Raw genomic sequence first — 14,967 nt, 5'->3', positions numbered from 1 at the left:
AATGCGTCCAACGAATTTCTTGCATCTCGCTTTTCTAATTTCTCCGTGAAAGGCAATAGTTGCGTTCAGAAAACACAACGGTTACACAACGATTGAGTAATTCGTCAACGTTATTGGTCTGAATCTAAGGATCTAACAGGACCAATAATTACTAAGCGCTCAGTGAGCGCTTTGTTTTCTGAATGCAACCGTTGATGCGCTTGTATCACGTTGGGGGAAGTGTATTGAGGTGGAGGGAGACTATTTTGATTGACGAGATATATATAAAGTGTGTCGAATAAAAATTTAAATTAAAAATTAAAAAATGGCCATTTCATCTGCAACAACCTAATATTTGCTTCATTATCACATTTCCCCAATAATCACTGATGCAAGGCAATAAATCAGAAGCCATGCAAAATCAACATTAATTATTTATTCAACCAAGAAGTGAAGGACAGACAGATGCAAGAAATTTCACGTAATTAGAACTTTACATATATACATAAGTACATACATTTATGTTAGAAATTGGTGTCTATAATTTTAATCTAATAAATAGGAGTAACTTAATATTAAGCCTCAACTACTTCCAAAAAATAATCTATGAAGAAAATAAAATACTGACGAAATATGAAACGTTTTATACTCTGAGTGGAACCGTTGACAAGATGAAACACACCTGACGGAGATTTTAATAACTGTATGTGAGATCTTGTTGTAAAAATCACATCGTCAATACTTGTACGTTACGTGCGAAATAAATTCACATCTAATGTCTATGTATAAATCTATTTAAAGATGTCATTATCTATGGTGCTCCCATTGTTCCCAATACTGTGAAGTCTGCATCTCGGCCAAACGCGACACTGTACGATCGAATGCGAACAGTTCTTCTTCTCCAGTGAAAATATTTGCCTTGTGATCCTCCTGCAGATAATGTAAATTAAATTATCGCGATTGATAAGAGATTCATACGTATCGCTAATATCACTAGCTTTGGCTTACTTACTGAACCATGAGAGATCTTTAAATCATCCATCAGCATCCTCTTCTCGTCAGTGTATTCGGACTCGGCTTCTGGCAAAAATAGTTGCGTATGTGGTACAGTCGCCGACATAACTACTCGTACCTATAAATATTATAAAATATTACATACAAATATCTTACATTATTTACATAACTTCTGTATTAATTTTGAATGCTGGTATATCTTTAAAGATACTTAAAAAAAATCAATGTCTTAAATTAGAAATATAGTGCGCCTCACTCTGTTATCATACAACGTATCAATAAGCGTGATAAATCTCCTGGCTTGAGATTTGAGTCGTAAGTTCAGCTGCGGCATATCTCTTATGATTACTGTGTGAAATATTTGACTCAACTGCAGATAATCGCTCGCTCCAAGAGGCTGTGCCGAAAAAAACGCACTTTATGTATTTCTATAGATACAATTTTCCCATCTGCATATATAATTCAAAAACATTCCGAGCCTGTCTCACCCTGTCGCACAATTCCTCGAACGTAGAGTCGAGCACTTGGCCGCAAGTTTTGCAAAAACTGACGTTGCGTCCTCTAATAGAGATTGTTCGCGGTCGTACAACATCGTTCTCCATAGAGCACAAATATTTGAAGACTTTATCCACGTCATTTGCTGCGTCCTTGCCTTTTCTTGAACCATCAATTATGTAACTCGATTAATCGTGACGTGTTCAATAACAAGACCGTACTTCCTACACACACACTAGGTATTGGGAACTCTGCAAATTTGGCTCTCCACGAAATATTACTCAACAGCTTTTCACATACGGCACGTTTAGATAAATTTTTCAACGTAATGTATAATTTACGAGCAGAAATGTTTTCTTTTGAGCAAAAAAACAAAATGAAAATTATATTAAATTTGTATACTCTGCAGAGACAAGGAACCCAGAGCCCAAAGGAAGATTAATACGGCGCTGCTTTTATCAATATATACGTACATAAAGTATATTTTCTTGTTGCCGGATCCCGATTTTAAACGGTAATCTATCCCAGAATCTAAGTTACTGACAGAGCAATGATTCTTCAGCACTTGAATAAACGGCACGAAGTTTCCCCTCTGTAATCCATTCTTATACAGATTGTCCGGCGACCTATTACTAGTCGCCACTACTATCACACCGTTATCAAAAAGTTCCGTGAACAGCCTTTTTAATATCATGGCATCCGCGATGTCTGTCACCTTCGATATATTTACTTTCATTAAATTTCTACTATCGAGTATTTTCAGTTTTTCTTTACGACGGGCATTAATGTCAACCTGAAATTCATCGAAACATAACAGCCAAGCCTTCTCGGCAATACCGGACGCGACCGGAGGTATTGGATCAAAAGGTTGCAACTTGGTGCTGGTAACATCTCGTACAATGGTCTTTTTCACCTCGTGCACTCTGTTATGAACATCCAGCATAAAGGAGTGAAAGTGAACTCTCTTCTTGTTCTCGATCTGAAGTGAGAAATTTTCACTTCAAAATGCATTATGTTATCAAAGTGACATTATATTTGTTTTATATCACATATGGCAAATTACATTTTGACCTACTACTCTAACGTATGTATAAACAATTGTTATATATCTATTTTAATTTTGGAAATTTTTATATTTTTTTTGTTACTTTTGTAAATGGTTGTACGATTCTAATTTTCCAAATCAATTTGGAAAACAGATTATTATGTCAAGGAATTAAAAATATTAATCTAATTCGCCATATACAGTACTTATTCAAGCAGCAACCCGAGATACCTGGCAACAATTGTAAAATAGGTCCATCAACATTGTTTTACCTCCACCTACTGCTCCATAAATGTACAAGCCTTTTGGCGCGTCCTTCTTCTTGCCACCAAACCATTTCTCCAATATGTTTAATTGTTGTGGCTTGTAATTATGCACTTCTTGATAAACTCCCTGCAAGATCTGTGCCACTTTCATTTGGTGCGCATCTTTCATCAACTCGCCTCTCATAATCTTTTGCTTCAAAATACTGACTGGTCCATTATTCAAATTTATCTCTATATTATGAGCATGACATTTCTGAATGTATATTATAGGCTGAACACGCATTAACATATAAAAAAGATAATTCGTTCTGATGCACTTCTTAACGAGACAGTGATTCATGATTGCGGATATTTCCTGAAAAAAAAAAAAAAAAGGAAAAACCATCTATTAAAAACTGCTTATCGCTTACCACATTACAATCCCAGATTGTGGAAGGTCATTAGGTTGTTCAATTGCAGAAATTAGGCTGCAATAATAGCTAAACTAAGGAAAGAATCCTTTAAGTGACTTACGAAAGCAATTGTTACCATTATCCTAAAATTCTTATCAACGAAATGATCGAATATAAAGATAAGATAACCTTGACAATACGGATACGAGAAATGGCAAATATTACATATGTTCCAAATTAAACATTCACACATACATGTAAAAGAGCTAAGTGTGCCTTGATCTCTAGGATAGAGATATGACGATATATCGCAATGACTCATAAATACATGGCAAAGAAAGATCCGTCTTCCTCCTTGGAGCTGTCAGTTCATGACATATGTGTGACATTTCGCACACTTACTCACTTATCCGCTCTTTTGGCGAGGACGTGCTTTTTGAAACATCTGTCGCTGCGCGCCGTGACGCGTGACATAAAATGATTGCGAATCAGTCGATCCGTTTCAAATTACATCCAATATATCACTTCAATAGCCAATGGAAAGTTCTGTTTTCTAGGGAATCTGGGGGGACAAGTATGATGCAGATTCAGACCAATTTCATGCTAATCATGTCGTAATCTATGGTATAAGCATAAATCACAGCAGGAGTGGGAAAATTTCAACTACAGAAAGTCTCTCCAAGATAAAGACGTAACTCGATATCAGAGTGTCCACAGTATATCCGATAGATTCAGTTTTCGATATCATTTAACACTGGCTGCGTTCAGAATACACAACAGTTGAATAATTCGTCAATGTTATTAGTCTGAATGTAAGGATCTAACAGTAAGGACCAATAGTTACTAAGCGCTCAGTGAGCGCTTTGTTTTCTGAACACAACCACTATTTCTAAAATCTGAGGAAATAATGACAACTCTGTTTAGGAATCTTTGTACACTTCCTATATCGGTTTGAACAGAAAAAAAAAACTGATCTTTCATATATATTTCTCAAATGACCAACAATTACACGAATTGTACTTATTAAAAAGAAATTGATAAAATATATTTTTACAATATAGTCAAGATATATGAAATTATATTGTATATAAAACAATGTGTCTTATAACATAATTATATGGAAAGTATTGTGAGCTTAGTATATTTTCATAATCAACCGTAAGAGACAGCAACTTGTACATATACAGAGTGAATGGATTAAGAAATTGTTATAAAAAGTAGAAGAATCCTCTAACATTTTTAAATTACCACGATTATTTATGTCTCAGTAATGACTGTGGTAATTTACAAAATGACAGAATTTTTTTATTCAGTTTAAAGAGTTCTCTACCTGCACACGAGCGCTTGGCTACTTAAATCCAGACATGTATATATAAATCTTTTTATCTACTTTGTTCACAGTCGTATCTTGAGCACATCCGACAAAACACTTCCGTAGGAAGATTAGGAATGTAGATAAAGAAATGCATGATTATTACCTTGTGACACCCGATTACTCGACTTGCACAATTCTGCAGTGATATTATATTACAAAATCGAAAATTATCCTAAGTAATGTAGAATAAGAATATTCTGTCAAGCTCCCTACATGTTGCTTAGTCATTGTGATAAGATTTTGTGTAGACTGAAGAAGAATACAATGGTGGTCTGCGTTTGTCAAGATTGAACCCTTCTCTAGAGGCATAGTAACGTCTTTCAATAACTTTATCAAAGAACCTACTGAGCTTTACAGAAGAACTAGAGCCAGCTGCTAAAGATCTTATTTGACGGCAGTCCTGTTAAAATAATGATATAATGATTAGACATAGCTCTGTGATCCAAATCACAAATGTAATAAACATATTCAATGAATTGATTTTATATGTTTTAATATTTACCAAAAATATTTCATCAGCACCACATTCCTCTGCGATAGTTGAGGAACGTCTATGTACATTGGATTTTACTTCAGGAATTAAGTCAAGCTTTGTGCCAATCACTAAAATTGGAATCTGGAAACAAACAAATATGTTCAATAGAGATCAATGTTACTTTAGCATCTTGTGTTACATCTTCAAAGATTGAAAGGTTTCATTGAATGTTTTTTCTGACAATTACAAACAATTTCTCAACATAATTTGATCATTAAATATATATTTAGCATGCTAGGGGAAAAAGATGATATAATAATACAATTAATCTATTGAATAAATATAAATTAAAAAACATAAACAGTTGCAAAACTGTTTTCACAGTTAATGTTACTCATATATTTATTATATCTAATATATATCATATACATATGTATAATGTTATATATATATGATGTTGCAATTGAATAATTTGAAAGTTTTTTACATGAGTTAAGCCCACAAACTTTTCAGGATCAAAGTCATCAAATGATTTGGATTTGGAGAAAGTCCCATCTTTGTTTAATACCTCTTCTAGCCATTTCTGCAAGTTCTGCTGTGATTTGCGATTTGTTAAGTCATGGACCAGTATTATACCTACTTATAAAAGACATATATTTGTATTCATCGTCAGATTTTATCATGATTATAAATTTAAGTATGGTATTCCATTTATTAATACAGTCTTGTGTCTATTTCAATATGACATATGCGTACCATTTGTAGGATTGTAAAACACAGATCTTGTGTTTTTGTGATTTTGACTGCCACCAACATCCCATAATTCAATAAAGTATCGTCTCTGATTAGGCGTTCCTTCTCTGTACTCATGTAATTTGACTTCTACTGAGCAACCTACTGTCCAGGAAGGATTGCTGATAGGTTGCTGTTGGCATATCAAATGCGTCAAAGATGTTTTACCAACACCTGTGATAATTCAAATATTGACTCTCCAATACATGTTCATTAATACAAGTAATATTAATAAAGACTCATCATATATTATGGGTGGCTCAATTATAAATAACCTACATACTCTATATAAATATCACAAATTTTATATTTACCAGAATCGCCCACTACGATAATTTTGACTTTATCAATTGCTGCCATCAGGAAGTTAAATTTCATGTGTTTTTTATGAACTATACGTACGGAACTTTCTGAATGTCAGTCTGTTCGTTATAGCTACACTTTTTGAATTGCCTTATAACAAATCTGCTTTCTTCTCTCTTCCATCTTGAGCAACAAACATATATCTACTTCATTTTAAGTGCAGACCGTGCAACTCTAAGTCCACATAACGCTTTGAACATTACGGAGTAGCAGCATTACGAGTAATTCAAATGTGGAATCCAGAAATGGAAAGAAGTGTAGTGTTAAATAACATATCCTCGTTGTAAATGTCAAAAAAATGTATATATATTTATGTTATTTAAATAAAAGTGTTACTTTAATCAGAGAGAAGCCTGAGAGCGGCCACGTCGGAGTTTTTGGCGATATGCATTTTGATGACTGATTTTAACGCCATCTGCGCCCATTTGTAGCCTGGAACTACGTTGACTACTCCCAGTAGAAGCGGAGATATCGACGGAGGAAGGCTGGATATCGACGGAGAAAGGCTGGAAAAATTTAACCTTCGATATCTCCTAAACGGTTAGAGATAAAGGCCTGGTTCTGACACCAAATTAAAGTCCTCTCAAAACCCTACATTTTGCCGTAAGTGACGACTCTCTACTCCCAGTAGAAGCTTAGATATCGACGGAGAAAGCTTGGAAAACTTTAACCTTCGATATCTCCTAAACGGATAGAGATACAGGCTTCCGACAGGTACCAAATTAAAGCCCTTTCAAAACCCTACATTTTGCACTACATGGACGACTCTCTACTCCCAGTAGAAGCGGAGATATCGACGGAGAAAGGTTGGAAAACTTTAACCTTCGATATCTCCTAAACGGTTAGAGATACAGGCTTCAGACAGGTACCAAATTAAAGCCCTTTCAAAACCCTACATTTTGGACTACATGGACGACTCTCTACTCCCAGTAGAAGCGGAGATATCGACGGATGAAGACTGGATATCGACGGAGAAAGGTTGGAAAACTTTAACCTTCGATATCTCCTAAACGGTTAGAGATACAGGCTTCGGACAGGTACCAAATTAAAGCCCTTTCAAAACCCAACATTTTGGACTACATGGACGACACTCTACTCCCAGTAGAAGCGGAGATATCAACGGAATAATGTTAGAAAACTTTAATCTTCGATATCTCCTAAACGGTTAGAGATACAGGCTTCGGACAGGTACCAAAATAAAGTCCTCTCAAAACCCTACATTTTCGACTACAATGACGACTCTCTGCTCCCAGTAGAAGCGGAGATATCAACGGAGAAAGGTTGGAAAACTTTAGTCTTCGATATCTCTTAAACGGTTAGAGATACAGTCCTGGCTCTGGCACCAAAATAAAGTCCTCTCAAAACCCTACATTTTCGACTACATGGACGACTCTCTACTCCCAGTAGAAGCGGAGATATCAATGGAGAAATGTTGGAAAACTTTAATCTTCGTAGTGAAACCAGAGAGGAAGCTGAGAGCGGCCAACACGACGTTTTCGGCGATTTTTAGCTGGAAATGGGCGCCATATGCATCCATTTTGAGAGGAGAACTACGATGCTACATCCACTTTCAAATCTTGGTTGTATAATCTGCATGTGGTGGAAGTCCGTGCTACATCCACTTTCAGGCGGTTTATGTCCGTGCTGCAACCATAGTTACTATCTCTATGCCAGACTATGCCCGAAGGTCTAAAAAGAGCGTAGAGGGTGAGCAGGGAAAATAAAAGTACATATTAAATATTAAATCCTCTACATACATGTTGCCGTATTAAAGTCTCCTGTATAATTATCGATTTGATACGTCTGGAGACGCATGATGTATCGTTGCCCGCGTCCCGTTCCCTTCGTCCTGCTTCTCAATTCGGCATCCCGTCCGCTCCGGACATTCGCTCGTGGCACTGACAGTGACCGTCGGTGAGCATTCGATCCTCTCGGAGGAGCACATGTTAATTAACGCGACGAGACTCCAATTATAAATATCCCGCGAGTCGACGAAATATTTGAACTTTTAAAAAAAGCATCAAAGAAAATCACGTTGATGTTGTTATGGGTGAAATCTCACCCTGGTATATATTTTTTTATTTTCGAAATAAAAAATGTCAAACGAATGCAATTAAATGTTATTTATTATCATTGAATATTAGATGAAAAGTAGAAGACTTATTGTCCGCAGCGGATAATCTAACATTTAATAAGAACGAGACAAAATTCGCATGTCAATAGAGACGGTTTAAATTCGGCGTAATATGATTCTTGGGACAGACGTAAAGTATTACGAAGTTTGAAGCGAATCTCTCACAGGCATGCTTTGAAAATACGAGTTGTTTTCATTTTCAGCTAACGGACGACGCAGGCATCAACACTGATCGGCAAAGTGGGGGGTAACCGTGCCTTCCCGATTGTTTGTTTTCATACGCTTATACATGACTCCGTGATTGCGGAAAGGACATTGCGCCTCGGGCCGACGAACGACGCGCATACCGCGACGCAGAGTACGAGTGTCGGTAGTCGTATCGGTTAATACGCGTTTCTTTGTCCCCGAATCTTACTTGCGCGAGTGTTAGAGCTAGAGTCAGTGTCATCGCCAGTGCTACGATGGAGTATCCGGGGGTGCTGCGACGGAGTAACCAGAAGGAGGACGTCGGATCGAGAAGTCAGGATGCAGAGGACTTGGAGCGCGCCGAGAGACGTGGACAGCGATACATCATATATGGTATTCGAGGTATCTCGAGTCATTATTATTACTCAAGATTTTTCTGATTTTAACGGACCTTATTCGAAGTAAGGACATACCCGAGTCGAAATTAGATCAGCATTCATAGTTTATCATCTGAAAAATAGTTTGAAATTTGATTATTCGTTAAACTAATTTCACGTAACAGTGAGTTCTACTTTTCTTTTCTCATAAAATATGAATGTCTATTCAAGCAAGGTTGCTAAGGCAAGCTAAGGTTTATGAATATAAATTTGTAATTATGTTCTCAATGAAAAATTGCACATAATTTAAAAAACTATGAATAATGATCTTAGAATCTGATATAAATTTTACAAGTATTGATTTTTATTCGCCTAATAATGCTCAGATTGCTGTTTCCCTTTAGAATCTGCTAGAATGTCCGTTTCTCATTCTTGTTTATCTTTCTTATTGTACCGAATTAGAATTAAAATCTCTATTAGTGAAACAGCATTATTAGACATAACCGTTGTCTTTTTGCAGCTTCAGCTCTTTTGAGAGCTACAATTCTCATCATTCTCATTAGAAAAAAGAAAAAAAAAAAAGAGAAGAAAAAAGAAAAAAGAACTTTAAGAATGATGAGAATAAAAAGTGTTTTTCATCTCCCATTTCCTCTAATTCTTATATGATTATTTAATCCTTATATATTTATCTCACGCGCAGTTCTAACAAAGACAGTTCTATTTACGTGTTTATCTTTGTTCTCTTTCTTGCGCTGTTAAGCAAATATATAATCAATATCAACAAAAATTGCTCATTTAAATTAAGAATATAAGGATTAAGTACATATACATTATCGAGATAAACGAGTATTAAACTGCGGAATACGTCGCTGTTGAAGACTCATCATGGGCGAGACTGCGAGAGTAGCCAGATGTAACGTTCAGGTAAGACAAAGCTTGTTCACTATTGCGCATCTAGATATTCTGCAATGATTTTTCAAATTGGATGCAATTTGCAGGATCAATGTAGAATTAATATTTCGACTTGGGAAAGACTCGGGAATGAGAACGAATTGTCATTGCACTTGGACAATCTTCTGACACTGATTTATGGTATTGATCGATATTCGATTTTCAGTACTGATTTACTCTTTCATTCCTCTACAAGAAAACAGAAAATTAATACGAATCGTTCATTTATCCGCGTTAATTTGATGGAAAAATTACGTATTGATCGGTCTTCGGTTTTCGGTACTGATTTATTCTCTTATTTCTTTATAAGAGAAGAAAAATTGATACGGATCGTGCGTTTAACACAGTTAATTTGTTAAATAAATTAAAGGGGTAAGTACCTGAAAAATAAGAACAAATTGTCATTGCACTTGGACAATTCTCTGACACTGATTTACGGTATTAATCGATATTCGATTTTCGGTACTGATTTACTCTTTCATTTCTCTATAAGAAAACAGAAAATTAATACGAATCGTTCATTTATCCGCGTTAATTTGATGGAAAAATTACGTATTGATCGGTCTTCGGTTTTCGGTACTGATTTATACTCTCATTTCTTTATAAGAAAAGAAAAATTGATACGGATCGTGCGTTTAACACAGTTAATTTGTTAAGTAAATTAAAGGGGTAAGTACCTGAAAAATAAGAACAAATGGTCATTGCACTTGGACAATTCTCTGACACTGATTTACGGTATTAATCGATATTCGGTTTTCGGTATTGATTTACTCTTTCATTTCTCTATAAGAAAACAGAAAATTAATACGAATCGTTCATTTATCCGCGTTAATTTGATGGAAAAATTACGTATTGATCGGTCTTCGGTTTTCGGTACTGATTTATTCTCTTATTTCTTTATAAGAGAAGAAAAATTGATACGGATCGTTCGATTAACAGAATTAATTTGTTAAGTAAATTAAAGGGGTAAGTACCTGAAAAATAAGAACAAATTGTCATTGCACTTGGACAATTCTCTGACACTGATTTACGGTATTAATCGATATTCGATTTTCGGTACTGATTTACTCTTTCATTTCTCTATAAGAAAACAGAAAATTAATACGAATCGTTCATTTATCCGCGTTAATTTGATGGAAAAATTACGTATTGATCGGTCTTCGGTTTTCGGTACTGATTTATACTCTCATTTCTTTATAAGAAAAGAAAAATTGATACGGATCGTGCGTTTAACACAGTTAATTTGTTAAGTAAATTAAAGGGGTAAGTACCTGAAAAATAAGAACAAATGGTCATTGCACTTGGACAATTCTCTGACACTGATTTACGGTATTAATCGATATTCGGTTTTCGGTATTGATTTACTCTTTCATTTCTCTATAAGAAAACAGAAAATTAATACGAATCGTTCATTTATCCGCGTTAATTTGATGGAAAAATTACGTATTGATCGGTCTTCGGTTTTCGGTACTGATTTATACTCTCATTTCTTTATAAGAAAAGAAAAATTGATACGGATCGTGCGTTTAACACAGTTAATTTGTTAAGTAAATTAAAGGGGTAAGTACCTGAAAAATAAGAACAAATGGTCATTGCACTTGGACAATTCTCTGACACTGATTTACGGTATTAATCGATATTCGGTTTTCGGTATTGATTTACTCTTTCATTTCTCTATAAGAAAACAGAAAATTAATACGAATCGTTCATTTATCCGCGTTAATTTGATGGAAAAATTACGTATTGATCGGTCTTCGGTTTTCGGTACTGATTTATACTCTCATTTCTTTATAAGAAAAGAAAAATTGATACGGATCGTGCGTTTAACACAGTTAATTTGTTAAGTAAATTAAAGGGGTAAGTACCTGAAAAATAAGAACAAATTGTCATTGCACTTGGACAATTCTCTGACACTGATTTACGGTATTAATCGATATTCGGTTTTCGGTATTGATTTACTCTTTCATTTCTCTATAAGAAAACAGAAAATTAATACGAATCGTTCATTTATCCGAGTTAATTTGTTGAATAAGTTTAGAGGGGTAAGTACCTGGAAAATGAGAACAAATTGTCATTGCACTTGGACAATTTCCTGACACTGATTTACGGTATTAATCGATATGCGATTTTCGGTACTAATTTACTCTTTCATTTCTCTATAAGAAAAAAAAATTCATACGGAGCGTTGTTCAGTTATCCGCGTTAATTTGATGAATAAATTAAATATTGATCGGTCTTCAATTTTCGGTACTGACTGATTCTCTAATTTCTTTATAAGAGAATAAAAATTGATACGAATCGTTCTTTTATCCGACTTAATTTGTTGAATAAATTAGTGGGGTAAGTACCTGCAAGATGAAAACAACTTGTCATTGCACTTGGATAATTTTCTTGACATTGATTTATGATATTAATCAGTCTTCGGTTTTCGGTACTGATTTATTTTCTCATTTTTTATAAGACAAAAAAATTGATACCAATCGTTCGTTTATCCCCGTTAATTTGTTGAATAAGTTTAGACGGGTAAGTACCTGAAAAATGTGAGCAAATTGTCTTTGCACTTGGACAATTTTCTGACACTGATTTACGGTATTAATCGATATTCGATATTCGGTACTGATTTACTCTTTCATTTCTCTAAGAAAACAGAAAATTAACACGAATCGTTCATTTATCCGCGTTAGTTTGATGGAAAAATTACGTATTGATCGATCTTCGGTTTTCGGTACTGATTTATTCTCTCATTTCTTTATAAGAAAAGAAAAATTGATACGGACCGTTCGTTAGCAGAGTTAATTTGTTGATTAAATTAGAGGGGTAAGTACGTGAAAAATAAGAACAAATTGTCATTGCACTTAAACAATTTTCTGACACTGATTTATGGTATTAATCAATATTCAATTTTCGATACTGTTTTACTCTTTCATTTCTGTATAAGAAAAGAAAAAATTGATACGAATCGTTCATTTATCCGCGTTAATTTGCTGAATAAAATAAATATTGATCGTGGACGGGTCGTTCGTTTATGGGATGGGGGGAGAGGGAGAGGGATGGGGATAGGTGGTAGAAAGGCTGCTAGGAGGGTGGAGGGAGAGGGGGATGAGAGAGGTGAAAGAAAGGAGGGGGCGAGAGGGAGGACGAAGTGGATTAAAAGGATGAGAGAGAGAGAGAGCGAGGGAGAAACTGTGAAGGAATGTAATGAATGGAGGAAAGCGAAAATCGGCGTTAGGATATAAGAATTATAGGAGTAAAAGCGGCATAGAAATATATATATATACATATGTATAAGAATAGATGACAAGCGAACAATTAATTATAAGAGATAAGCGAGCGAGTAGATATAAGATATTTGTAAAGTAGTTATAAGGAGGGGCAGGGGATGGGAGTGTGTGTGTGTGTGTGTGGGTGTGTGCGTGTGCAAGAGGATAGGGGCGAGCGTAATAGGAAGTAAGGAGAAGTTGTATTGGAATTTGTAACCCCGCCAGGGGAATCAACAAAGTATACATACAATTAAATATTGATCGGTCTTCAATTTTCGGTACTGATTTATTCTTTCATTTCTTTATAAGAGAAGAAAAATTGATACTAATCATACGTTTATTCAAGTTAATTTGTTGGAACGGAAAAAGTTGGAAAAATTTAACATTCGATATCTCCTAAACGGCTAGAGATACAGGCCTGTTTCTTGCACCAAAATATAGTTCTCTCAAAACCCTACATTTTCCCGTAAATTACGACTATCAACTACTAGTAGAAGCAGAGATATCAACGGTAAAAGGTTGGAAAATTTTAACCTTCGATATCTCCTAAACGGCTAGAGAGAGGCCTGCTTCTGGCACCAAAATAAAGTCCTCTCAAAACCCTACATTTTGCCGCAAATGACGAATCTCTACTCCCAGTAGAAGCGGAGATATCAACGAAAGGCTGGAAAACTTTAACCTTCGATATATCTTAAACGCTTAGAGATACAGGCATGTTTCTGGCACCAAAATAAAGACCTCTCAAAACCCTACATTTTGCCATAAATGACGACTCTCTACTCCCAGTAGAACCGGAGATATCAACGAAAGGTTGGAAAACTTTAACCTTCGATATCTCCTAAACGGTTAGAGATACAGGCTTCGGACTGGTACCAAATTAAAGCCCTTTCAAAACCCTACATTTTGGACTACATGGACGACTCTCAACTCCCAGTGGAAGCGGAGATATCGACGGAGAAAGGTTGGAAAACTTTAACCTTCGATATCTCCTAAACTGTTAGAGATACAGGCTTCGGACTGGTACCAAATGAAAGCCCTTTCAAAACCCTACATTTTGGACTACATGGACAACTCTCTACTCCCAGTAGAAGCGGAGATATCGACGGATGAAGGCTGGATATCGATAGAGAAAGGCTGGAAAACTTTAACCTTCGATATCTCCTAAATGGTTAGAGATACAGGCTTCGGCCTGGTACCAAATTAAAGCCCTTTCAAAACCCTACATTTTGGACTACATGGACGACCCTCTACTCCCAGTAGAAGCGGAGATATCGACGGATGAAGGCTGGATATCGACGGAGAAAGGTTGGAAAACTTTAACCTTCGATATCTCCTAAACGGTTAGAGATACAGGCTTCGGACATGTACCAAACCAAAATAAGACTTTCAAAACCTATACATATTATGGACTACATGCGACATCTCACTACCCAGTAGAAAGCGGAGATATCGAACGATAAGCTGGATATCGACAGAGAAAGGTTGGAAAACTTTAAACCTTTCGATATCTCCTAAAAGGTTAGAGATACAGGCTATCGGACGGTAACCAAATTAAAGCCTTTTCAAAACCCTACATTTGCACTACATGGACGACTCTCTTAACTCCAGTAGAAGCGGACGAGGAGAAGTGATATCGCGAGAGAAAGTTGGAAACTTTAACTCGATATCTCCTAAACGGTTAGAGATCAGGCTTCGGACAGTGTACCAAATTAAAGCACCATTTCAAAACTCTACATTTTGGACTACATGGATCGACACTCTTCACTACTCCCAGTAGAAAGCGGAGTTCAGAAAGAAGAAAGGTTGGAAACCTTAAAAACATTCCGATAAATCAATCCTACAACAGGATTAGAGAAATAATAA

At 35.8% G+C, this 14,967-nt stretch overlaps 2 protein-coding genes across 9 annotated transcripts; both read right to left on the bottom strand.

Moving 5' to 3' along the window:
* Positions 1 to 400: 400 nt before the first annotated feature.
* LOC105186050 (putative ATPase N2B) lies at positions 401 to 3,659 on the bottom strand. Of its 5 annotated transcripts, none has more exons than XM_011146007.3 (8): positions 3,313 to 3,659; positions 2,765 to 3,154; positions 2,282 to 2,467; positions 1,962 to 2,203; positions 1,482 to 1,650; positions 1,250 to 1,390; positions 992 to 1,111; positions 401 to 909 (listed from the first exon to the last, which is right to left on the bottom strand). In XM_011146007.3, the coding sequence occupies exons 1-8, from the start codon at positions 3,511 to 3,513 to the stop codon at positions 787 to 789; spliced, it is 1,572 nt and encodes a 523-aa protein (XP_011144309.2). In that variant the 5' UTR covers positions 3,514 to 3,659; the 3' UTR covers positions 401 to 786. The 5 variants fall into 5 exon arrangements, with proteins under 5 accessions (XP_011144309.2, XP_019698411.1, XP_019698407.1 ...); XM_019842852.2 differs by having other exon boundaries at positions 2,765 to 3,266; positions 3,447 to 3,626; XM_019842848.2 differs by having other exon boundaries at positions 2,765 to 3,283; positions 3,447 to 3,606.
* Positions 3,660 to 4,284: 625 nt separating this feature from the next.
* LOC105187461 (rab-like protein 3) lies at positions 4,285 to 6,624 on the bottom strand. 4 transcript variants are annotated; one of them, XM_011148474.3, is made up of 5 exons: positions 6,148 to 6,624; positions 5,798 to 6,007; positions 5,610 to 5,680; positions 5,069 to 5,182; positions 4,285 to 4,966 (listed from the first exon to the last, which is right to left on the bottom strand). In XM_011148474.3, exons 1-5 carry the CDS (start codon positions 6,209 to 6,211, stop codon positions 4,787 to 4,789), a joined length of 639 nt encoding a protein of 212 aa, XP_011146776.1. In that variant the 5' UTR covers positions 6,212 to 6,624; the 3' UTR covers positions 4,285 to 4,786. The 4 variants fall into 4 exon arrangements, with proteins under 4 accessions (XP_011146776.1, XP_011146609.1, XP_025157161.1 ...); XM_011148307.3 differs by having other exon boundaries at positions 5,529 to 5,680; positions 6,148 to 6,623; XM_025301376.1 differs by having other exon boundaries at positions 5,610 to 5,677; positions 6,148 to 6,617.
* Between the last annotated feature and the right edge of the window lie 8,343 nt (positions 6,625 to 14,967).

This window comes from Harpegnathos saltator, unplaced genomic scaffold (assembly GCF_003227715.2).
Source record: "Harpegnathos saltator strain DR-91 unplaced genomic scaffold, Hsal_v8.6 scaffold414, whole genome shotgun sequence".
Classification (NCBI taxonomy): domain Eukaryota; kingdom Metazoa; phylum Arthropoda; class Insecta; order Hymenoptera; family Formicidae; genus Harpegnathos; species Harpegnathos saltator.
This window is presented reverse-complemented; position numbering and strand designations above follow the sequence as displayed.